General features: G+C 28.7%; 1 protein-coding gene across 2 annotated transcripts; it reads left to right on the top strand.

Annotated features, from left to right (window-relative positions):
• The first annotated feature begins 332 nt into the window (after positions 1–332).
• Positions 333–26352, top strand: LOC107451635 (uncharacterized). 2 transcript variants are annotated; one of them, XM_016067792.4, is made up of 7 exons: positions 333–650; positions 4248–4329; positions 11071–17623; positions 18425–18622; positions 20372–20589; positions 22577–22655; positions 24277–26352. In XM_016067792.4, exons 3-7 carry the CDS (start codon positions 11072–11074, stop codon positions 24484–24486), a joined length of 7257 nt encoding a protein of 2418 aa, XP_015923278.3. In that variant the 5' UTR covers positions 333–650; positions 4248–4329; position 11071; the 3' UTR covers positions 24487–26352. The 2 variants fall into 2 exon arrangements, with proteins under 2 accessions (XP_015923278.3, XP_015923279.3); XM_016067793.5 differs by lacking the exon at positions 333–650 and adding an exon at positions 845–1118.
• Positions 26353–27437: the final 1085 nt, after the last annotated feature.

Raw genomic sequence — 27437 nt, 5'->3', positions numbered from 1 at the left:
TGAAAAATAACTATCAGCTTAAAGAATTTATTTTTATATTATAATAATATTACCTAAAGTATTTTAGTAAAACATTTTAAGTATAATGTTATTGATTATGATAATTATTAATCATGATGAAGTAACAATTTTAAAACCCCCCTTTGAAAACTTTTCTGGGTGCGCCACTATCTTGATCCTCTCTATGTGGCTTCCGTACATTAAAACTTTTTATCTTTTTGAAAAACATGGCAGAAACGAATGCATTTTCTTCTCTTAATACTATGCACAATTTAATGGTGAAAGCATTAGAAGTGTTGTTTTTGGTAGTCATTTCAATCCGCAATAATGACGTCACGAGAAAACTAACCAGTGGCAGTGCCGTCCAATCTTCGGCGACTTTTCCGTTCAGTAAATATAACCCGTAAAATATTATTTCTAATAGTACAATTCATGCAACTAAACTTTTATCACTGTTTTGTTTCGGTTTAGTTTTCAAAAGCATTGCTCCTTATCTTTTTATTTTATACTTATTAACATAAATTATGATTTATTAACAAAGTGCCTAATATTATTTTTTAGTATCTTTTAAATAGTAAATATTTACATCTGTTGTATGAATTGTTGCTGGTTTATTCCATAAAGAATTATGATGGAAATATCTATAACAAGTAATTCTTTTTATTTTAAACTGCTTGGAACAATACGTAGTTAAAATGAATAGATAGTAGAACAATACGTAACAATTTTATAGTTAATTTTATCCGTTTTTATTTAATTAAATATTGCATTTTTTTACTCACAATTTTGCCAATAATATTAAATTTATGAGAAGAAGTTGGATTTGATTTGTTAGTTTATTTTGTGGTATGATAGCGAGCTACCCTTAACCCTAAACATTTCCATATGTCTTTTAAAAATTATATCCTTTATTTTTTAAGAATAGTTTATAGCTTTCCTCCAAGAGTACATTTTATGGCAGGCATATTTTGGAATGATCTTATGATTGTTATATTGCAATTGATTTTTTTAGAACAATTTGTTGAAGGAGAGGTTGCTTTTTCCGATATTGATAAATGTTTCCTATGTATGTTGATTTTAGGATTTCACTATTTCATACACTTGTTTTCTGATAAGAGGTAATGAAGAACTTATGGTACAATTCGAATCTAAAATAGAATGTTTTCCATGTAATATTTGATTACTGCTTTTATCCAGTCACATTGACTTTTTGCAAGTGCAAATGTAAATTTTTACTGTATTATTGTTTCTCTAATAAGTTCACGATTGCAAAGATATCTATAACAACATTTAAAAAACATATCTAAAACTGCTTTTAAGAGCTGCTATTTGGTGACGCTTGCTTTGAGAGCAAATAAAGTTTTTTCAGATTGAGAAAAATCAGAATGCAAAAGGAAGCATAATTTTGCATTTTCTAAAAATAAATCCTGGAAGAATTTTTTATTATGGTAATACTATATGTTAGAGAAATTTGTTAATGCTTTATTGCTTAAATCATGAAAAGATAGTGTAGACACAACTTTACACTAAACTCTTTTGCTTACATAAAATATTTCAAAGTAAACAAAATTCTTTTCCTTTCTCAAAAAAAGGGGAAAAATTAAACTTGTGATCTTTTAAATAAAAGTATTAGTAAAATAAAAATCATTATTTCTTGCTTTTTCTCTGATAACTGATAATTTATTCTGCCTCTTTAACTACAGTAAAAGAGTTGAAAAAACAGGAGTAGTTAGAAATGAGAGAAAATTAAAATTAGGGGAGAATAATCTATGAATATTAATGAAACTGAATTTTAATAGTATTTGAAGGAAACATTTGTGGACAGACTTTACCTTTACAATTATAGATGTTTTAGTTAAAAATATCTACTGTTTCTTATTTTCAATTATTATTTAATTTTTTTAATGAATTGACATTAATTACTTTTGGAATTTGATTTTGTTATTTTTATCTTTGTTAGTTAGTTTTTGTTGGTTATTTTTTTCTGATTATCTGTGCTTCTAATTCCATATCACGAGAAAAAAAAGAAAAATATATCTTTATTCAAGACAGAGAAAGTTCAATTTATCATCTCCTCACTTTTACTTGAATATTTATTTTATGTTTCTAGATTTTATTATGTTAAACATTCTTTAGTTTTTCAAATGTCATTCCACCGTATAAAGAAAATATTGTTGAATAAATTTGATGTTGATTTTTCTTTAATTTCTTATTTATTTATTGAACAATGATTTGACATTTGTTTACCTAAAAAACCTATTGGGTTTGGCCGAAGTCCTGATTATTCCAATCTGGGACTTTATAATGTTTTTTAAAATTTATTCTGTTAAGCCGTTTAGTTTTTTAAAATGAATAGCCAAAATTCAAGCTATTATTTTAAACATTATTCTATTTAATTTTCTTCTAATAGACCTTTATTTTTTATGAAACTTTTTTTTCTCTGAAGCTTTTGTGTGTGACCCAGTCGAAAATGTTCTCATAATGAAGATTACTTTTGATGCTAGTACTGTTAAATATATGTTTTTATTAAATTCAAGTTGAAATTTGACTATGGACATGATTTTTATGGATTTTTATATTTGGATACAATAATAAGACCAAAATTTTCAATGCAAAATTGTTTTTGAACATATGGGACAATATATATAGAAATTTACCAGTCATAAATGATTTTTATTAGTAGAGATTATTTTTGGAAATATTTTCTTATTTTACCTTATTTTTATGTTGATTTTTTAATTTAATTTTCACAAATTATGTCTAAATTTTCATAAAATTGGTACCTCTTAAAAAAAACCTAGACAGATCCCTGATTGCAATTCATATGTTCATAATGTTCCATTTTTTTGGGTGATTGAATTTATATCTCCCTTAAAAAATTTAAAAGTGAAATAAATTCAATACAAACTTTTTTGATCTGCTGGTTATTTATAATAGCTTATCTTAAGAAGTAATTTAGCATTTTTTTCCTTCCAAATTTTTAGTTTTCAGAGAGTTAAATAGAGGAGAAAGGAACACAAAATGAACATGACTTACTAAGACAGTTTGAATTTATAAATTCTCAATAATTGTGGTCTATTAAAACTCTCAGAGTGCAATAAGCTACATGGAAAAATTTAATTTAATCCCAAAACCTAGAATCGTCGTAGCTGCTCAAAATAGTGTTAAAAAGTAATAAATTATCACTTTAAGACACTCTTGGTCGGATTCATGTATACCGCACTTGTTAATTCAAGGCATTTGCTATATGTGTTTGATTTTAGATTAATTTTTTAAAAAGAGGAGAAAAAAATATTTCATACATTACAATTTCATAAGTAGAAATGTGTTAAACAAATATTTTTTAAGACAAAACATTAAATAGAAGGATTTTGTTGTTTTATTTATCACATTTCTGTATGTAATTTTTGAAGCTTGTAAGTATGCTTGTGCAGTGTACTTCAGGTAGGCGTGTGCAAATGTAACTGAAATGACCACAATTAATCTTAAAAAAGTAATAAAATGGTGAAGGACACGTAGCGTTGAATGGTGAAGGTGCGTAGCGTTTGTAAAAAGTACTTAAAGGTGCTTTTTGGGAGATTTCGTTTTTAAAAGCTTTTAAAGGTGCTTTTTTCAGCTGGCGTTTTTAAAAAGTGCTTTTTTTCACAGTTTTTTTTTTTCCTTCAGTGATATCTGGCGGATCCCCTGCATTTCACGAAAAATGGGGTGTTTGCTACGTAATCATTCACACGGACTTCATGTCGTAACCACGTTATGACTTGCGCATGCGCGCACACTCGAAACTGAAACCCGAGTGATTCAATTCGGATAGAGTCAGATCCTTATTAAATGTTTTTCTTTTTAATTTATAATTTTATTCTTGTTTATTTTATTTTACTTCTAAAACTTTTTTGATGTAGGGGGTAAGGGTACTTTTGTTCTGAGTTCAGAGTCAAGTTGAATTCACTCGGTGATGTGGGAAAGTACTGATTGTTTCGATTTACGTCCGTTTCTTTTTGAGTTTTTTTTTAATGCTAAAACTGTTCATAAAAAGTTTTTGTTTTTCATAATATCATTGATTCAATATGAATTTTTTGAGTGCTTGAAAAGTTTTTAAAAAGTGCTTATTTTTGATTCAAAGATTTGGCTACGCACCCTGAAGGAGCATACAGGATAATACGCAATCATGCAGGATGCTTAAACATAGGAATTTCTCTAATAATGATGTTTTTTTGTTTTTATTTACTTAAAATTATTTTATATTTCAGCTCTTCCTTTTATTGAATGACTATCTTGTGAATTGTGTTGGCTATTATTATAAATTTCTTTGCAATCCAGGTGGAAAAATAAGTGAGTTATTTTTACATATGATAAATATATCAATATTTGTATTTTATTATTTTGACAAATTATGTATCAATATTAACTTAATAATTATCTCTTATAAATGTAGACATTTTCCTGTAATTAAAATGAAGTAGTGTTGAATTTGTTTTCATTGGATATGTACTTTACTAATAACATGTTTTTTTTGCTTCATTACATTGAAATTTTTCTCATACATGTTAATTTTTCCCAATTTTCTTGATTTTTTGTGGTATATCCTAACCTTCTGAAAATTTTCATTTGTCATAACTTTTTACCTGTGAGAAAATTTTCTTTTTTCTAATTTCATTGAATTTTTACTTTTAAACTTCTTGTTATATTGTTTTAAAAAGCTGCAATCAAGGCTTGAAGAAAATGTTTTACTTCCTTAAAGCTTCAATTAATTTTTTAACAATATTTATATTTACTACTTGGTGCCATTGAATAAAGCAGTTTTTAAAATACAGGACAGCTATATTATCCGGAAATCAGAAAACTGGAAAACCAAAAAACCGGAACGAAATTCGATACATTTTCCTGCCATTTAAAGAAAAAAAAAAAATTTTTTTTTCCTCATAAGATTTTAGGATTTTTTTTTCTTTTTTGAAAGATGTTTACCTTACCATCATTTTAAAAATAATCATTAGTGTATTACTTCATCGTTTTTTCTTCTTTTTAAGATTATTTCCAAAAAATTTTTTTTTTTTAGTTCGGTTTAACAATAAAAAAACAGTTTTTTTGTAGCAATTCAGGAAACCGGAAAAATCATTTATCCGGATTAGCGATGATCCCGATCGTTCCGGATAATCGCTTCCCTACTGTATTTGTTTTTATGAAGAATGCACTACTTTAATTCAGATTAGGTATCCCCACCCCTGCTATTAATGTTTATTTTGAGATAAAATATGCCTAAGTTTGAGTGAGTCAAGTTTATTTTAGAATGAATCAAATGAGTAAATGTTGGAACCAACTTTGCAGTCTTAACTGACCAGATTGCAGTCTTAATAGACACTTTGAAACAGACTGTATAGTTAGATGCCATTAATATATGTGTAATATTTTTAATAATTTCTCTTCCATGAATTAGATTAATAACACATTATTTTGAAAGCTATAATAAACTAAGCATTTACACAACCTTTTTTATGAATTCACATAATTTTCTTTTAGAATACCAACTATTTATTTATTTTCATCCTAGAGATGTTAAATTTCCATAATTATCTTTTGGAAAGTATTTTTGGGAACATTCTTATCAAGGAGAGTATTCATAATTAATAGTATTTTAAATGTGAATTAGTATCTTTAAAATTAAAAAAATATATTAATAACAAGTGTAGTTAAATGTGATTAACTACCCTTATTTAACTACTTAACTATATTAAGTTGTTAAATAAGTGTAGTTAATATAAATGAACTATATTAAGAAGAATAGTTATAAACAAAATTTTTTTGTTCTCATTATTTAAAAATTGTTAATATATTTTATTTAAGATTTTTTTCAGATAAAATAGTTTTAATAAATGAGATACATTTTTCGAAAATTGTTCTCAAAACTTTCTCATAGTTATTAGATATGCAAAAATATATCAGAAAGAACCATAACCAATTTTTGCCATATATCAATAAAAGACATTGTTTTCAATTTAAAATTCTAAAATAGAAAGTTATGGTAAAGAAAAACTGACAAAATCCATCATTCAGGGCTGATTGTATTCCGAGGGTATCCCAGAATTCCATGTTTTTTTTTATCATTCTGGGTCTAAAAATTAGGAGCAGTATATATGATTTTTCTAGGAATATCGCGGAATTCCATGTTTCTCAGGTATCTAATCAAAACTTATAACCTCAACGATATTTTCATGTAATTCCTCAATCTAAGATTCAAATTTCAAAAGATTCTCTAATTCCTGCTAACGAGATGCTTGCGTGCATGTAATTCTTCTGCCAATCAGCAGAAATCCGCCGATTAATTCGTATGGTTTGGCAGATTTCCGCCATTTTGAATGTTTGAAACTGCCCTGAAATCCACTATTTTCCTAATTTAAGTTACATGTTGCAATTTGTATTCACATGGTTTAAAAATAGTTAATCTTGATTCGTTTTCACGCTATTTTAAAAATCCAACATCGCGATTCTTGTAATAACGAAGATTTTTCCAAAACTAGTTACTATAAAGGTGTGATATTTTCATCGTCAGTAGTTAATATTACTATAAATCTTATTAAAAAAATCATGTTACACGCAACAACAAATACGCAACAAGTATGCAAATAGATATCTTGATATCGATTTTTTCACATAAAATTTTCAGGGTTTTTCACTTTGTATCACAATCACCCCTGATCATTATGATAAAAAGAAATGGCGGATGACCCCTCTCAGTTACATCTACATGCTTTTTCTGCTTCTCATTCTTGTGAGTGAAAACAAAGACAGGGTTGATTGTATTCTAGGTGTACCCCGTAACTCCGGGTTTTTTGTATCATCTGTCTGGGACCAGGGCATGAGATTTTTTACGGAATTCCGCTTATCTCAAGACTTGATTCGCGAACTTTCGCAAATCAGAACTTATAATCCAACAAAATTTTCACCGCAATCTAAAATTTAAGGTAAGAATTAAGTTCTACAATCTAAATTTTGAAACCTTCGCTGAATTGCGTTAACAAAGAAAGTGAGTCTTCCGCAATTTCTTTTTTTGTTTTGTTTTTGTTTCTCAGATTTTTATTGTTTTAAATCTTTGAAACTACATCGAAATCTCCTAATATTGCAATTTTAATATTGAACATCGATTTTCATATTTACCTGATTTAAATCATTCACTGTGAGTCATATTCAGGCGATTTAAAAATCCAACATCGCAATTTGTATTTACAAGTTTTTGAAATCAATATCGCGATTCTTATTCATTCAAAAATTTAAAATCTAATGTCGATAGCCGACGTGGCCGTATTCGTATTTACGCTTTTCAAAAATCTGATGTTGCGATTTGTATTATTGCTTTCCTAAATCCAATATCACAATTCATCTGCACAATTTAAAAACCCTATATCGTGATTTTTGATTCCCTGTTCTTGAAATCCGATATCATGATTCTTGTAAGAACTAAATTGTTTCTTAAATTTGTTACTATAAAAGTGTGTTTTATGGAAAGGTAATTTAATTATAAATCTTAGCGCTAAAATTATATTAAATATGAATAGTATTTAAATTGATATCCTGTTATCGAGTATTTGGTCATAAAATTTTCAGGGTTTTCTATTTCCTGCCACAATCACCCCTGCAAAGAAGAGGTAACTCCAAAACATGCGTTTTGAATGCATCAACCGCTTCTTCGGGGGTCGAAAATCATTGTTCACGTAATTTATTTTTGATGTGTGGGAATAAGAAGAAGTCATTGGGTGCCAAATCAGGGCTGTACGGTGGATGACCCATCAGTTCGATCTTTCGCTCCGTCAGTAATGCCTTTGTTTGAGTCGATGTGTGAGATCTCGCATTGTCATGATGACGAATGATTCGCCTGTTCTGCTTTTTTCGAATTTCTCCGATGACTTCTGGCAAACAAATGGTCGTGTACCATTCAGAATTGACCGTCCTGCGTTGCTCTAACGCCACTATTGCCACATGACTGTTAATGCCGAAGAAACTGGCAATCATTTGTTTCGATGTGCTTCTTCCTCGAACAACTTTTGTTGGTTTTGCCTCGTCTTGGGAGACCCATGCAGTTAATTGCTGTTTTGTTTCCGGCTCATATGCATAGATCCATGATTCGTCACCTGTGTAGATGTTATACACAGCTTTTGATGTACCTTGAACGTATTTTTCCAGCATTTCCTTGCACCAATCAACACGAGCCTTTTTTTGAGCGTTTGTCGGATTATGCGGGATCCAACGCGAACAATTTTTTTTTTACGCTCAAATGTTCATGCAATATTTTATTGATGCTAGTCATACTAATGTCCAAAGACGCCTCTATCTCACGGTATGTCACATGACGATCTTGCTTTATAAGTTCACGCACAGCATCGATCTTTTCTGGCACAACAACGTATTTTGGACGACCTGCACGGGATTCGTCCTGGATCGAACATCGACCACGATTAAATTCGTTATACCAATTTTTTGCAGTGCTGTAGGATGGCGCTTTATCGCTGAATAAAGAATGAAGTTCATCGAAGCACTCTTGTCTTGACAATCCACGTCGAAAGTTATGAAAAATAATGGCACGAAAATGTTCACGGTTCATTCCATTTTTTGAAAGAGAAGAACTTTTCAATTTACTGTCAACAACACTAATGAAGCTATAATGGTAAATCGTCGGATGAATTTATGTTTAAAAATATCAAACTTTCGATTAAAATTGTCTGCGGTCGCCTAGCAACACTTACTGTTGCGAAGGCCAGAAATATAAATAGCAACCCTCGTACTAAAGAAAATTTCATTGTCAGAACATGAAGATATTTTTATTTAATTTTCAACCATTTAAAATTTTGTTTGAAAATTAAAAAGAAATAAGAAAAGTTTTATCATCTTTTTATTAACAACGTTTTTTTTCAAATATAAAGATTATCTTTTAAACTTTTGAAATTTCAAAAGTTTTTGTTTTAGGAAAAAAAAAATTGCAAAAAAATCAAAATCTTCTGTACAGCTTGTTAAAATCACAGTTGAAAGAAATTTCTTGAAATAAAAAACATCAATAATGGGCAGTGGATAGATGGATGAATGGAAATCTCAGTAATCACTTTTCCATGTGCTCGATATCATCTTAAATCTATGTTAAAAAAAATTCTTTTGCTGTTGATCTATTTTTCCCCATGGTTTTTAAAGTTCCAGTGTTATTACGACGACACATGCATTAAATTTGAATCACGCCTTTGAGTAATCACATTTTGATGTGCTCGACTTGCATGGATAACATCGTAAATTTATCCTATGTTTCTAAAAAACCCGCCTGTCACACATCCTAATTCATTCTAGCAGCAGTTCAATGTAAATGTTTCTTCAGAGATCTTTTATGACCATTTGAGTGGCTCATTCCTCTTTTTTCTTTCCTCTGACCACATTATGCATTAAAAGTACCGTAATAATAGTTTTGCCTTTTAAATTGTTATAAAAAAATTTATTTTTGTTATAATTTTTTATTATTATTATAGATATCTAATGCCATATTGTATAATATAACCATAAAACATATATGAGCACATGATATCAATTCATTTTTAAGAAGAATATTTTTGTTTTGACAGTTAAAATTGTTATACTCATTGTTATATCTCTAATGCACTACACTAAAAATAATAATGAAATTCCATACAAATTATTCAACAAATACTACCATACATAATATCAATGCATATTCATTACAAATTAAGAAATTTTTTGTTTTGTTTCAAGGACATGATGCACCAATGAATTCTTTTACACAGCAGAAATATTCCTTTAAGCAAAAACTCACACTCAACAAGGCTTCAAGGGACGTCACTCAACCTCTTTTTAGCTATCCTAGCAGCATATATAAGCAGCTACACCATGGCAAAATACTCCTAAGAGAAAGAAAAAAAAATACTTGCCTAAACAACATATTAGGCTCTGAAATTTTTCTGAAATTTTGCTTCACTGTAATTAATTTTTATGTTCCCACAGATGTGAAACAATTAATCAAAAGCTTATATATTTTTAAATAGAATACGAGGAACAAAACACGAAATATTTATAGTGAAACATTGATAATTCAAAGTATTCGCAGAAGCCGAAACTACCTCAAGTTACTACACCATGGCAAAATACTCCTAAGAGAAAGGAAAAAAAATACTTGCCTAAACAACATATTAGGCTCTGAAATTTTTCTGAAATTTTACTTCACTGTAATTAATTTTTATGTTCCCACAGATGTGAAACAATTAATCAAAAGCTTACATTATTTTTAAATAGAATACGAGGAACAAAACACGAAATATTTATAGTGAAACATTGATAATTCAAAGTATTCGCGGAAGCCGAAACTACCTCAAGTTATTAAAAATTGGCCTTATAGAAAATTTAAAAAATATATATTTCCTTTAAGTATTTCATAACACCTTGATCTATTGGCTCAAGGTGTTATGAAATACCTAAAGAAAACATAATTTTTTTGCTGAATGTCATGATGGGTATAAATATGAACTTTTTTCATGTTGAAATTTCTAATCAAGTTTTGATAGCCATTCTTCAAAAAATGAACTTCTCATCTGAGTAGTTAAGCTTTAGTGAAGTTTTAAATCAATGAGGATCAAAATTGTGATGGCATGCCTTCGGATCATCCTCAGGGATGTTTCCCAGACCAACGCCAATAGCCCATTGTGCAGCTCTAGTGCGACGTAAATGAACAACAGCAACAACAATTAAAATGGCTAGTATAGTAAGTAGTTTATAAAGGATTAATTTGTGATGATAGGGTAAATGTATTTATACTTTATTAAAATGTATTATAATTCATAGCCATATTTCAATTTCATAGCCATTGTTCAATGAAAATTAGATTTTCATTATTTATCCTAGAAATGTCATGATCCTAAATCATCCCTGGTGATCTTATATTTCAAAGCTTGAGAAAATTTTAATTAATCAATATTCATCATCACATTTGAAGTTAATTAGTTTAAGTCTATTTTAGCTTTATATCTATTTTTTGAGAAAAGTTTTTGATTTACTATAGATGCTTATTTAATCTTTGTTCTTTTAATTTAGAATGTCATCTAGAGAACAAAATAGAAAACCTCCTGGTCAAGGGAGAGGAAACCAAAACTTTAAACCATCTGGACGAAAAGATGATCAAAGTGGAAAGTCAAATAAAAATCCTAATCAAAGCAAAGATCAAAGTGGAAAGTCAAATAAAAATCCTAATCAAAGCAAAGATCAAAGTGGAAAGTCAAATAAAAATCCTAATCAAAGCAAAGCTAGTTCAGATTCTAAATCTTCTGGTCAGAATCGTGAACCACAGCGTGGAAATCCTAATAAAGGCCAGTCGAATAATCAAAATCCCAAAACATCAGGTAAAAAAGATGACTCTACTAAAGTTAAAGTATATAGGAATCCTGCACAACAAAACCAGCAGGCTAGAAATACTGTCTCAAAAGAAGAGCAACATCAATCCTTTTCTCAAAAGAAAACTTCTATAAAAATTGGTTTCAACAATCCTCAACATTTGGTAGATTCATCATGTAATATCCTTGCTAATAAATCTAGTGCCGCTTCAAGTATTTTCCAGTTGGCAGCAAATGCTCTTACTCATCTTTCTTTTGATTTAGAAACCACCACGATTCAAGGAAACAAATCTTTATCCTACCAATCTAATACAACACAACGGGGTAGACCTGGATATCAGAATAGAGGAAACAGAAGAGGTAGAGGTAGAGTGTCTATAAATACTAGCAATCCACCTCGAGCAAAGTCTAATGATTCTCCTGCTGAAATACGTGTTTTTTCTGGTCGTCAAGAACCAAATAGGGGGACTGCTAAAATTTTTAGAGGCAGTCGACCTAATTATATGCCACATCGCTTTAATAAACTTAGGCCTCATATGCCCCAGAATATACCTCCAGTTAATCCCACATTCAACTCACATGCTCGTTTCATGTCACCTAATCAGACTACTCCAAATAGGCCATTTCCTCCTATGTCTACTTTCATGTATCCTAATCAGACAACTCCAAATAGGCCATTTCCTCCAATGTCCACTTTCACGTCTCCAGGATACCAAGAGCAATTAGGATCTCTTAATACTGGTGTTCTAAACAGTAATTCACAAGTTAAAGCCCCAATCTTTAAAAAAAAGAAGAGCAAGTCTGCTGCTAAAATTTCAGATCAGACATCAAATACTACCTATTCTAACAATCAACCTAAACCTGTTAGTAGAGCAAGGAAAAGACAGCAAAGAAGACAAAATATGTGGAAAAAGAGTAAAACTCCAAATCCTAATCAGGCTGCACCACTGCTTTCATTTCAGCGTGTTTTGCCTTCTTCTGAAGGAAGAAAACATTCCATATCCTCTGAAGAAGATGATGCTACTACATTGTCAAGATGTTCTTCCGTTGAAAGCGTTTGGACAACAACTGTTTCTGACGATGCAGCAGAGGCTAGCTCTTCTGATGAAAGTGAGGTTACAAGTGAAATCTCTATGACTTCTAGTTATATAGACAGTGGAATCACTTCCTATGCATCTGATGTAAGCACATCTATTGCTTCTAACACATATAAAGTAATAGCATATTATTGGGATATAGAAAACTGTCCTGTTCCTCACAAAAAGTCCCCCACTGACTTTGTGAAACGTATCAGAGAAACTTTTAATGCTGGACGAACTGAATTTGAATTTTTTGCTGTGTGTGATGTCACAAGATTAAGTAATATTATTGCTGAGGAACTAGATCGAGCATCTGTTAATATGATGCATGTAAGCTTCACAAATAAGAATGCAGCAGATAATAAGATAAAGACATTACTTCAAGAATTTCCTGACAAATGTCGTACAACTAAAGATTCTGCAATTGTTTTGATATCGGGAGACTCAGATTTTGCTGATACTTTAAATAGTTTGAGATATAAGCACCACATTTATATTTATTTAATATGTAAAAAAGATGCCAAACATTCATTAATTGAGGCAGCTAATGAATATCAGTTTTATGATAATTTTGTGTGTGATTTGCCTACAAGAGATGTTGAAAAAAAGAAAAGTTATCTAATAACGTTGTACAACTTTCCTGATTCAATGAAAAGTAAACAAATAAAATCTTACGTTAATGGAAAAATTAAAAATTTGAATTGCAGGATTAGAACTATCAATGGGAACAAAGCAGAAATATCATTTCCTAATGAGGCCCTTCGTGAAAAAGCATTGGAAATGGTAAAAAATTTATTTAAGGATGGCAAGGAAATTCATTTTGATTGTTCTGAGACTGAAACTGGTTTAGAAAATTCTATTGATAAAAATAAAGCAACAATGCAGAAAAAACCTGAAAAGAAACCTGCTATTAAAAAGGAGACTGTCTTATCTAAGGAATCTGAGAGTAATACATCTATGTGTAGAGGAGCAACTTTATGCGTGTTTGTAAGCGTGGAACAAGGAAATATGCTTCATTGGAAAAATAAATTTAAAGACATTTTTGATACAACTGATTTTGAACTGAAGTGGGATGAATCAGGTTATGATGGATATTTCTTGATATTTTTTGAAAGTATCAGTAAAGCTCAAAAAGCTAAAAAACTACTTCAGAAAAACCAAGAAAAAGATGTTACTTCTCCTAAATTTTTAAAGTTGATAAAGGGGGATGATGTTTTAGGGAGTTTAAATTCTACTAATAAAATTCAAGAAATAAATAAACAGAAACTTGATGAGCAGATTCGATCCATTGAAAGTAAGAGAGAATCCTGTTTAAAAAAACACAAAGAAAAAATGTCGATTATGAAAGCAATGTCTGAATCTTCTGTACTTGAGGCAGCTGAAACAATTACTGAAAAATATAACGAACTTAATGAACAAAAAGTATGTTTTTTGAATTTTACTACAGTTATGGTGGACAATTTAAAAAAATTCGATGTGTCAAATGAAACTGTTGATAAAGATCTAGGTCTCCTTTTGAAGGATTATAACCGAGAATGCAATTCCTTCTTGTCATTTTTACCAATTTATGCAAAGAAAAATCTTATTTTGAAAAAGATAAGAAAGCACCAAGTGGTAATTATACGTGCTGAAACAGGCTCAGGAAAAAGCACCCAGTTGGCTCAATATTTATGGCGAGAACAAGCTTTCTGTAAAAATGGTTTAATCATCTGCACTCAGCCTCGTAAAATAGCTGCCATTGCATTAGCTAAGCATGTGAGTACCCAGATTGGTTGTTCTCTAGGTGATATTGTGGGCTATCAAGTTGGTTCTACTTCTAAAAAATCTCCTAACACTGGAATTCTTTTTGTTACTGATATTACTATGTTGAAAATGATGGTGAATGATGAATTAAAAAATGTATCCTGTATTATAGTTGATGAAGCACATGAAAGAACTGTGTATACTGATTTACTTCTGGGAATGATTAAGAGCTGTTTAGATTTTAGACCACAATTGAAACTTATAATTACATCAGCAACTATTGATACATCTATTTTTGTTGATTACTTTAAACTCCAAGAGGATAATGTTTTGAATGTCTCCGGTAGAACATTTCCTGTAGAAGATGTATGGTTAGACAAAGAAGTAGCTCTTGGCTGGGATTATTTTCCGAAAGCTATCAGCACAGTTTGTGACATTTTAGATAAAGAAAGTGAAGGAGATATTTTGGTTTTCTTAACCACTCCTTTTGAAACTGAGAAAGCTATGAATGCACTAGAAAAAAAGTTAACTGATAAAATGAAGCAGTTAATTCAAATATATCAATTACATGGTAGACTTGATGTTACTGAGCAGCAAAAGGTATTTGAACGACTCCCGAAAGAAAAAAGAAAAATAGTATTTGCTACTAATTGTGCAGAAACATCTATTACCATTCCTGGCATTAAATACGTTGTTGATTGTGGGTTTGTTAAAGAATCGCAGTACGATGCGATAAGGAATATGAATGTTATGGCGATTAATTTTGTTAGTCAAAGTTCTTCAGAACAACGAAGAGGTCGGGCAGGTAGAACTCAGGCTGGTAAATGTTATCATTTATACAGTAAATCCAATTTTGATAAAATGATCAAAAATAGTGCACCCGAAATTTTAAGATGTAACTTAGGTAACGCTATGTTAAAGCTGATGAAAATTGGTGTTAAAAACCCTACTCAATTTGATTATGTTCAGTCACCTCCAAGAGATGCATTAGAATTAGCAATGAAGCAACTTAAAAATTTAAAGGCAGTTACTGATGATTTTTCACTGACTCTGTTAGGGGAAAAAATATCTTGTTTGCCCCTTGAACCAAGATTGGGTCATTTAGTGTTTGATGGCATTGATAATGATATTGGATTTGAAGCAGTTGTTATGGCAGCTTTAGTTACAGTTTCAAGGAATATCTTTTTCAGAACATCAGAAAATAGGGAAGAAGCTGATCTGAAGAAGATGCAGTTTTGCCAAAGTGAAAGTGACTTTATAACATTTTTTGATATATATAAAGAATGGGCAGGTGTTCCTAAACAAGCAAAAAACAGATGGTGTGTTGTAAATTGCATTAATGCACGATCTATGCGAACTGCTCAAGATCTTGTAAATGAGATCATTCAAATTCTTCAGACAGAAGTACAGGTGAAAGTTCTAAGTAGGTTTAAGGAAGTATCAGTACATAATAGTCTTTTGAAAATTATCTTCCGCAGCTTTTACCAGAACTTGTGCATCTTTTCTGGGCATACTAAGTTTGGATATAAATCACTTGATATTCCAGATAACTTAATGATCCATCCTTCTTCATCTTTATTTACATTTGGTAATAAGTGGAGACCTCAGTATTTAGTCTATGATTCTGTTTTAAAAACAGATAAAACTTATCTGTTAAATGTGAGTCCTGCATCAGACGATTTATTAGTTGAGTTTCAATCTGTCGATTGTGTACAGCTACCTTTAGAAGAATTGGAATTATTAACTTTTCAAACATATAGTGTATACCCTGTTGGAAAAATAATTCTTTCACATGATGTTATTGGAAAGAAAGGCATTCTGAAAAGAAATTTAGAAGATACCTTGAAAAAATCTCTTGAAAGTGACTCAGTTGTTATTGATGTTGATTTTCCAAATGGAGAGATAAAAGTCTGTGCTCCTCAGTCCCAAGAAGATTGTATTCAATCTGTATTTTCACCTCTAATCAGTCGTGCACAAGAAAGATTATTTAATGAAGAAAAAGAAGTGTCTCTTCAGTCTAGTTTAAATGCCATCATATCAGCAGGAGCATTAATTAAATACATTATTTTCCCTGGGGAATTTAGAGAACTGAAAGTTTTTTTAAAAGACCTGACTGAAATGTCAGCTGCAGTTGAAAAATTGCAAACATGTGGAAAGATTGATTTAGTGCTTGAATCAAAAAATTACTTTAAAGTAACCTTCTCTAGTCCAGATGAGGCGAAAGCAGCTTTGGAGCATTTCAAAGATGACAATTCTTTTAGATTACAAAAAGTTGTTAGAGCAAACTCTTTTTATGAAAAAGCTAATCAGTATAAACTTCGTGTAACATTTCTGAGAAGAAAATGTACTGGTGTAGCTTTTGTTACTGTTGATACTCCTACATTTCTTCCTATTGTTTTAGACAATTTTAAATATAAATTGCCTCAATTCAAAAATTCACGTTTAAGCGTTTCTCAAAGTTCTAAGACTCAAGATATTAGAATTCAAGGACTACCTTATGATGCAGAACAATATGAGTTAAGAGCCTTTCTCAGTCCCCACATGCCTGAAGGATGCAAAATCAGTAAATGTATTGTTGCAAGAGAAAATCCTCATGAGAGTGTTGATTCAGAACTTATGTCTACCAAACAGAAGATTTTAAATTTATTTACTGAATTCACACCAAAGGAGAAAATAAGCATTGATCTGAAAAAGGCTTCTTCGAAGGACTCTTGGTGGCATGCATTTGTTTGCTTTGAAAATTGTCGTGAAGGTGAAGCTGCATACACAACACTGATGAATCGCAAGTACATTCCAGATATTGTGGGATTGAAAATGAAGCCTATGTTGCAATCGTTTTTGTATACTAAACTTGATGTATTTAATGCTGTGAAACCACAAATTGAAGAAGCCTTAGAATTTTTTAAAAATAACTCTGTTGTTGATAAAACCTTAGAAATAACTGTTGTTCCAAAAGGTGAGCACAATGTTCAGATACTTATTACAAGCAATAACATTTCTGATATTACAGATGCTAGAAAGGCTATTTTAAATTTCTTATTAGGCGATGCTATACACTGTGAAGGCAACGAAAATTTGGAGAAATTGTTTTCTAGAGAAGGTTTGGCATTCCTCAAACAAATTTCTAACAACAGAACTAACTTTTACGTTGAAATCAACATTCAGAAAAAGGTTGTGACTCTGTTTGGAAATGAATCCGTTTGTAGTGAGATTAAAATAGAAATTCAAAATTTTCTTGAAAAGCTGGAAGATGAAAATATTGCAGAGATAAGCTTGATGCCCGAAAGTTGCAAGCCAGGTGTTCTTCAACATTTGCTGAAGAATTATGGCCATAATTTGGATAATTTAAAAGAAATTTGTTGTTTAACATGTATTGAAATAGATATTCGTGGCCATGTTTTGCATGTCAGAGGAAGAAATACAGCTATATCAAAGGTATTAAATTTATGATTTTATATAATTTTAAATTAATGCCTTAATTAATTGCCTAACCTAACGGAATAAAAATCTTGATAAAAAAATTAACAGATATGTTGTAACTTTGCCCCATTATCTTGTTCAACATAACATTTACAAACAAGCCCCAAAGATGATTTATCTTCTTGAGATATAGTTCACAGGAATTCTTATAATGCTTAAAACATTCTCCATATTTAAAACTGTTTTTAGAGCACTAGAAATTTGCTTTTATTTTTAAACTCTAAATTTTTTCCTGCATACGTAAAGGTTCTGAAAATCTAACCACTATTTTAATTTTTCTCACAGCTTCTCAAATTCTTAAATATTTCTTATTTTTGGCATCCTGTAATTGAAAAATCCTGCAATAGAATACTAATTAGTTGTTTCATGTTTATCTTGTGTAATAAAATTGTAAGTTGTTTGGTAGATTTGTTACAGTATGCTGATAAACTCTACCTTCAATCTTGTATAAGAAATGGAATTATTGTATGTCCATACTAATGAAAAATAAAAGCATTTAATATGTTTATTGTTTTGGCATGTGACATTATTTTAATTGTGGAAGGATGATCATAATGTCTACTAGCATTGTATTGGGCAGAGTATTATGATGATTAATCAATTTAACATTGAAATTTGATTGCCCTCAATTTAAAAGCATTTTTATTTTTAAGTCTTAAACTTTATATTATGTTAGTTTGGAATTGTAATTTTAATAAATTTATCCTTTCCATTTTGTATTCTTATTTATTTATTTTTTTTAAAAATAATTTACAGTGTCAGGATATAGTAAATGGATTGTTGGAAAATTGTGAAGAAACCTTAGAAGAGAATGATGAAGAGGACTGTCCTGTATGCTTTATGGAAATTGATCGTGATCAGTGTCATAGATTAGAGTATTGTGGGCATGCTTATTGTAGTAACTGTCTTGTACATTTATTTCTTAACTCTGATGATTATCCACTTTGTTGCATTGTAAGTATGAAGAAGAGTTATTGCATTTTTAGAACTGAAATATCCCTTAATATTGTTAAAAGTTAATTTGAAAGTTTACAACCTAAAATTGTTTTTCATTAAACAAGTACTTTTTGTAAATTTTAACACTTTAAATGTAGTTTGTATTAGAAATGCAACAAACAATGATTTGGCCAGAAGCTGAATACATGAGCTATCACTCTGACTTACAAGTTTTTGACTTACAAGTCACTTTGACTTTGCTATTTAGTTTCCATATACTTCTGTAATTCCAAAATAAAAATGAGGTAAAGGTTGCTAAAAATGGGGATATGGTGCCTGTTGCGCATTAAAATTATGTTACTCTCGATAATATTTTCTTAAGCGTCTGATTTTATAAACCGGAATCTCTACGTTTGGGGAGAAAATGTTTCAAATTTAAACTTTCCAGACATACTAGAAGTTAAATTCATTACTTTATTTATATTTTACTTTTGCTGAATAATCTTTATTCTAAATCTAGCCATAATTTTTAATTTACAGAATGATTTTAAAATATTAGCGTATTTGTTTAATTAGCAAAATTTGTAGTTAAAGATTCAACATAGCTTAAAAATTCATGAAAGTTTTTGTAACTTTCAATATTTCTTTTTCTTTGCTATAAAGTTCATTTAAAAATATCAAATGCCTCTCAGGCATTTATTGAAGTTATATTTATCTTATTAAATAAATGATTGAGTGATGATCATTGACATTCAAATATGATAGGTCTTTCATAACTTTTCTCTATTTATTAATAGTTTTCATTTGGACTTTTTTTTACTGCCCCTCCATACTTTTTTTTAACTTCAATTTTCCTAGGAAGTGTGATCCACATTTATAACTTTGTTCTTTTTGTTCATAGAGGGCAGAATCAAATTCGTCATTTATATACTACACATCTTTCAAAACTTAAATACAAAATTCTAATTATTCTAATCAAACAAAAAAAAAACAGTTTTTAATTTTTTTTAATAGTGTGCTAAACAAAATTTTGATTTTACAAAATGACAATAATGGTTACATTTAAGGATAGTTTTATAATGTGTTGATATTATAATAATTCTGTTCCATTAGATTTGATTTTAAAAAGCAGCTGATTTGATCGGCGGTGGTCACTGTATCTCAAAAAATATATGTAAGATGAAATAAATAAAAATAATAAGGTTTTATGTTCTAAAAAACCTAGCTAATAACACCATTCCTTTACTGAAATTCCCTCATTAAAGGGGGTTTAGTTAGGTGTTTTAAAATATCAAACACCTATTTTATTTTTTAATTATTCTTGCTTCATTTTTATTTTGTGATTTCTGCACAATATATTAACTGAAGTGTAATAATCTGTAAGTTGAATTAGAGTGTATTTTTTTGGAAGAATCTTAAGTTTTTAGGAAAATTGTGAGTTCTCATTTAAGATTTTAAAGCTGCCTAATCCGCAAAAGACAAGTTTGTTATTATTGAATGCATTTGCAAACATGTATTTTTAGAGCTTTCATGTGATGCATGTTTCTTCCATTTCTATATTTTATGGTTCAGATGAGGATATATGGTTGTAAGTCAACTATTTATGATAATGTAAAGAAGAATATTTTTGAAATATATTGCAAGAAAGTTACACTTCTCTTGTTGCTTTTATTGTAAAACTACAAAATAGTTATCTATTTTTTAATAATATAAATAAAATATAAAATAATTTAGAAATCTTTTTTGATCGATGTTTTAATATTTCAGTCATGTGGAGCTTATATTGTATTGGCTGACTTAGATTGGGCCATCAAGGAAGTTAAAGTGTCTGAAGCAGATCTATTGAAAAAGTCTCTTCAAGCATTTATTCAAAGCAGAGAAGACATAGGTTATTGTCCAAGTCCAGATTGCCCTATGATTTATAGAGTTACTGAAGAAGGGACTATTTTTGAATGCCCTGCATGCAACAATGCTATCTGCACCACGTAATGAAGATTTTTTAATTTTGATTTCTTATTAAAATATCTTACACTAGTATTTTTTATTATTTGCTTATGAAATTTTACAACTTATTTTTATTGTCTGATTTGTCTTTAAATTTATAATGTATTCTGTATATTAAATGATTCTATATATAATGATTTCTATATTCAAAGCAATGTATAATCAGCAGCAGTATATGGAAATAGTGATTTTCAAGAAGGTAACCAGTTGGTCGTTGCAGGCGGCTAGTGTAAACATGTGTGATACAATGCAAAAATCTCTTCAATGTAAACGTTCCAAAATTTTTAATCTTTAAATAATATTTTTTTATTAAGTAAAAATTGATAAATTACGGCATTTTTGTAGTTGGCTAAGTTGATCTGAAGTATTATTCTTTATGATGTTTCAATTTTTTTTTATCTTAGCTGCATTTGTTTTAATTTTTATCAACATACTACAATCAACTTAATTTAACCACAAACTGTAATCCTAAAACAATAGAATGATAGATGATCACTAAAATTATTTAAGCAATTTTATTAGCTGAGGTAATTGAGTAAAATAAAAAATTTTTGTCATCAAAAAATTATAGTTCTAAAAGGGATGCCAGAAAAATTAAGCAAAATTCTTATTTACTTTAATTTTTTCAGTGATTTAACATATCATTCCATGATTAAAATGTATTTTAATTGTTAAAATTTTAATGTGGCTATATCTAGTTGTTAGGGAATATTATTTTTGCCATCAACATAATTCAGACAACGATTTTAAAATTTTTAATGCTTTACTCGTTGCTGCTCCTGTCAGCAATTGAAGTCTTAGTGAGATTTTTAATCTGATACCTTATAACAAAATAGATAATTCCCTCAAATATATTATTATATTCATTGACTGATTTGTAAAAGCAGTAATTAAAGATAAAATTGTTAATTTCTTGGCTAATATGCCGTTTTTACCATATTTTTTTTAATTTAATAATTTTGTGAATTTTTATTCTTGATATCTATGTTTTGAGTGCAAATACTTTTATCATTTTTATTTGGTAATATAGTCTGTAGAATAATTACACTCTAAGACAATTTTATTTTTTACTAAGTGAGTTGAAAAATATCAATCATTATAAACTATTATTTATGAAAACAGTGATATTGTGACAATGCCTTTCTCTTTTTTTTTATATCTTTTTATTTTCCACTTCAACAAAAGGAGAGTGAGTTTAGTTAATGAAATAAAAATTTCAAGACATAAATAAATTCTTATACTTCAACATGTTTCAAGAAAAATTTAAAAAAAAAAAAAAAATGGAAGGACCCAAAAATAAATCAGCTTTCAAACAAATTAGAATTAGGAGAGAAAAAAACACCGAGTTTTAAGTTTAAAAATAAGAATAGTTCTATCAACAGATCAAATTTCAATATAGTAGCTTCATTTGTCTGAGCTTTTATGCCGCTTAGACGATATATCATTTTGTTGAAGTTCAACAAATTCATAATTCTCAAACTAAATTAATTAATTCTCATACGAATGAATTAATTATTCATATGAGTATTAATTAATTGTCATACGAATTCATAAATTAATTCTCAAACAAATTAATTTATTCCTTCCTACTACACTTATTCAAAACACTATCATGATTTTGGGTCGAAACACCATCATGATTCAAATTTTTAAGTCTCTGTGCTTACACACATAAAACAGTTTTAATAGAAACACACTTTTTTAATAGAGAGAGATAGTTGTTATCATTGTATTGACATTATAGTATTGGTTTCATTTGTGAATTTGTCATTATTATGTAACAAATAGTTGGAGTGTAATCACTTATACCATTTATAAAAATTAAAAATTTGGTGATTTTAACCAAACATGAGCAATACAACAGGATGCATTGTTTTATATTGATAACTGTAATATCTTTTCATGTTGTATGTGCTTGAATTTATAAAAATAATAATTGACAAATAAAAAATATTAATTTATTTTCAGTTGTGGAGTTATATACCATTATGGCATGAGTTGCAGCTTATATCAATGTAGCAAAGGAGATGTTGATTATCCATTAAAAGTAAGAAGTGTCATATTTTTTATTTATTGTTTATAATGTGGTTTATTATTTTTTTATTTAAATTTGATTCTAGCTTGCCACTAAACAAAATATTAATATCTAATAATTTGGGTAGTCAATTTTTTTTAGCCTATGTCAATCACACCCAGACATTCAAATGCATTTCGTGGAAGCATGTCATTTTATTGTTGTATGTCATTGTTGTATTTGTTTTGTCTTACGTTATTTTTTTCCAACTTTTGTTTTAAATTTCTATAAAGGTGGATAGAATATAATTAAATGAGCAAAAAAATATGTGTAGTTTGGGGAAGATAACATTAAAATTTTGCTTTTGCATTCAAATCACCTAAATTGACACTATAGGACTTTTTTTTTATAGAAATATAATAAACACGTCCCATTATGTAGGTTATTTATAGTATTTTTCTGGTACTAGAGCCAATATTTGACTGAAACATTGAACAGTTTGTTGATTTATTTGTAAAGGATTATTTTTAAACTTTAATTTTGCAATTTCACCTGAATGACTTTATTTTTTGTATATATATATATATATATTGGAATATTTTAAATACAAGATATTCTGCATTGGTCATCCACACTAATTACAAATCCACGCTCATTGCAAAGCTAATATTAGTAAACTCTTGACAAGATTTTGACTGTAAAATTGAGCATGTCATGAAATTTTTTAAAAAGATTAGAAGCTACTTTAATCTTTGATGTTCACAATTAAAAAATTTAATGTTTATTTTTGCCGATTAAATATATCAATAATATATATTTTACATAAAAAATATAGTAATTGCACAATTGATTATTGAACTATTTGGCATATTATACATTATGGTTCATAACAAATTCTACTGATTTAACAAATGAATATTTGCAATTAAGAGAAGACTAAAAATACTTGAATTGCATAATTTTAAAATAATATTAATAGTATTACAAGTTTGCATGAAATAAGTTAATATTTATTGCAGTTTTTCTAGAAAAATTTGAGTGCAAAGTTAAGAATTTGAAATTAAAATAGTCTTAAATAAATAAAAAAAATCATAATGTTAATTGCTGTATTTATGTTAATTACTGTTATAATGTTAATTACTGTGTAACCCGTTTCTATTTCAAATGCAAAGTATAACTTTCCCCCCTTTTTTTTTTTCTTTTTAAAATTTCATCAGAATGAAAGTTATTTACAAGGAATATGCCCTTAATATCATTCACCAATTGAAGTAAATTTATTTAAACTAAGAGACTTCGAAGTTTTGAAGAAAGTGACTATGAGTATAAAATGTGATTATGACTATAAAGTATTTTGAAAGAAAAAATCATCAAATTTTGCCTAACCGTCCATTAGAACACATTTTGTAAATTTATGTTTTGGGAACTTGAAACAACTCTAAATAATCAATCTTAATGATTTTCTATTAATAAAAATAAATTTTTTTGTCAAAATACAGAAAGATCAGTAATTTTTAGTTGTAGAAAATTAAGAATAACACTCTGAATTATGTATGATAATTTCTTAGTAGTAGAATGAAACTTTATTTTTATATAGAAATTTCCGTTTCTATATTAAACCATTTGAATTGATAGCAATGTTGTGTGCTTATTACAGGTTTGGATGGAAAATGATTCTGATAACAGAAAAGAGTGCCCTTTTTGCTCTTCACCAATTGAAAAGAATGGTGGTTGCTCTCATATGATTTGTTGGAGTTGCAAGTCTCACTTATGCTGGGATTGTCTACAAATTTTTCTTACTAGCGATCTTGTTTATAATCACCAACCAAGTTGCCCAAAACGTTCCCTAACTGCAAGTTTGATTTGATAAAACTAAGAAACAACTTTGGTTGATTTACTTCATAAGTTGTTGACTTAATTCATAATTTTAAGTATAGTATCAATTTTAATTATTTTTAAGAAAATTTGAAACAAAATTTTTTTTAGCTTTTCAATTTAAATACTGCACCATTGATTTATCATTTTTAAAAGCAAAGTTATTTTCTTTGAAATTTTATTAATGGACAAAAATGCATCTTTTTATTCTATCTGAGAAATTAATTATAGATAAAAGATATTTCAGATATCCATTTTGTTGGTGCTTGGCTTGAGGCAAATTTGTATCTAAACTTATGAAAAAATAGTTTCTTAGTGATGAGAAGAAATTTTCTGAAGGAATTTAAGTTAGTCACAAAATGTTATTTGACTAACAGTCCTGCTTAAACTGCAGGAGAAAAACGATTATCAATGCATTACTATTGTTGACATAAAACTTATTTAAAATCTTTATCATACAACATATTTTTTTTAATGTAGATATTAATGTATAATTTTTTTCTATTTTGAATTGATATTGGTTATATTTTCACTTTATAAAAAACATTTTATAAGGTTTACTTATTTATTAGTTTAAAATTCGTTACTAAGACAAATTTGAAAAAAAAAGTGATTATTTTATTTTTATTATCCTATCTAAAAATCATCCTTATCCTATAATTTTAGGTTCTTCACGTACCTTATTTGTAAGTTTTTGATATTTTTAGATTTTCATTTTGCTGAAGGTACAAAATGATGTAACAAAAGTTATAACAAAAAAGTTTAAAAGTTATAACTTTTAATTATAACAAAAAAAAATTTAGAAATTTTCCCAAAATAAAAAAATCCACTTTTATCTTAACTTAAAAACTAGTTGTAGATTAAAAATTACTGCAGGTGCCTTTTTTTAGAGCTTTTGATTTTTAATAAATTCAGTATTGCTGAATGAACAAGAAGTTGGTATTTTGTATTGGAAAAGAAACTTAAGTTTGTCATTGTAGTATGTTGTTTGACATACATTGCTTCATGTTTTTGATTAATATTGTTAAAAACAAGAAGTTTTGTATTGATTTTTTGAAGTTACATAGGAAATCCTTATTTTGGGTGAATATAATTGATATATTTACCTTTGGTTTCTATGTATCATATTTTCGTACTTTCTCAAAGTTAAGATGTAAGAAGCTGAAGATTTCGGAAATCCTCTGTTTCGCGGTATTTTTAAATCTGTCAGCTTCTCTCTTAGAGCCTTGAAAGCTCAGTGGGTTTAGGCACTAAACTGTCATTGTGAAGCTACCCAGCTTCAGATTGATGGGTACACCAGAGCTTGTCCTGAAGTAAAGATGGCCTGTGCCTAGTGCTGATTACATTGCCTCAACCATGGTCACAAAATTTTGAAGCCTTAACCTCACAAATGTCATTGTATCATTTTTCTAGCCTTCAACAGGCTGTTGAAAGAATGCTTTGCTTAGCTGCTCTCATAAACTTTCAGTTCAAAGAACAAAATGTATGGTCAATAAAAATGTTAAGATCAGTTTTCAATTTCCATAGATCTAGCACTTTATAGGATTTTTCAATCTGCTACTTTGTTTCAAGAAGTTGCTTTTTTTCCTTTCTTCAAAGTGTTTTTCAGATCAGAATTAATTTCTACCTAAACTGAAATATTTATGCATATATAATTTGTAATGCACGCCAATTTATTCAAAGGTTAAATGTATCAAAGTCTTTGAAAAAAAGTTGTAAGATCAAGAAGTATGCTAAACATAGTATTGAATTAAGAAGGAAAATTATAAAAACAAAATTTTATGCTAGTGAAGTAAATTTAATTCCATTTAGTTTAACAGTCAAACAAATTAACAAATCAATAGCCAAAAAATAAAAATTAATCACTAAGAAAGAGCATTTTGCATTGAACAATTACAACATAGTAGAACTGATAAGGTGATTTATTGTTATTGTTCAGCTAAAGTGATATGGCCTTATCAATTCCTGAGGTCTACAGCATAACTCAAAACGACCCTACATACCCTGATACACACTGTTTCATTGGCTAAAAGAGTCAACTTAAATGCCACCTAAGTTGATATATTGTGTTATATATTTCATTTCATATTTTTATATAATTTCTTATGAGGTACACTGGTGTGAGCTGTTGTAATAACCAAAGTTACAATACTATTGGAACAAATTGTTTTCATTGTTATAAGTGTTCCTTGTTGAGTTATATCATTCCAACATATGTTAAACTGAACTGGCATCTGAATGAAAGATGTTACAGTATCCTGACTTTTTTGTTTTTAAATTTTATGTTTTGTGGTTCATTCATTCATGCAAAATAGCTTTCAAAATGAAACCCACCAAATGCTTGTAATAGTACTTTAGAGCAGGCAAAATAAAGTTAACCTTAGTGATTTAACTAATATCACAGTTTTGATATTGAAAAATATTTCAATGCCTTTTATCAGCCAAAACAGAATTTTAAATACATGTACGGATGTTATTACCCTTATAATCACTTTTTAACTTTGATATATTAAGATTTTATGTCATATAAGAAAGTTGAGTTAATTATAAATTATTACTTTAAATTTTCTTTCATATGATTTTAGGACATACGTTTTGTGTGTATATATATATATATATATTTTTTTTTTGTAATGTTATGACAAATTGTGCATTCAATTACTCACTTGGTTTATTAATATTTTAATTAAGTATAATAATAATAATAAAAGTAATAAATTGTAATAATAAAATGCATTAATAAATTATAATAGCGATTTTTAATAATGTCGTTAGATGTTTCATAATTCTATGATTGAGTTAGCCGTAAATTCTGGAAAAGTTTCTTTTGGATTAACCATATAAATAACATTTGGAATATGTCTTTAATAATGACTTTTGCAAAAAATTTTCTGAGAAGGCTATAGAATTTTAACTTCTACTAAATATTTTATGTTTTAAAGT

This window comes from Parasteatoda tepidariorum, chromosome 7 (assembly GCF_982258835.1).
Source record: "Parasteatoda tepidariorum strain Cologne lab strain chromosome 7, Ptep-v5.0, whole genome shotgun sequence".
Lineage (NCBI taxonomy): Eukaryota > Metazoa > Arthropoda > Arachnida > Araneae > Theridiidae > Parasteatoda > Parasteatoda tepidariorum.
Note: the sequence above shows the minus strand (reverse complement) of the source record. Positions and strands in the feature narration are given on the sequence as shown.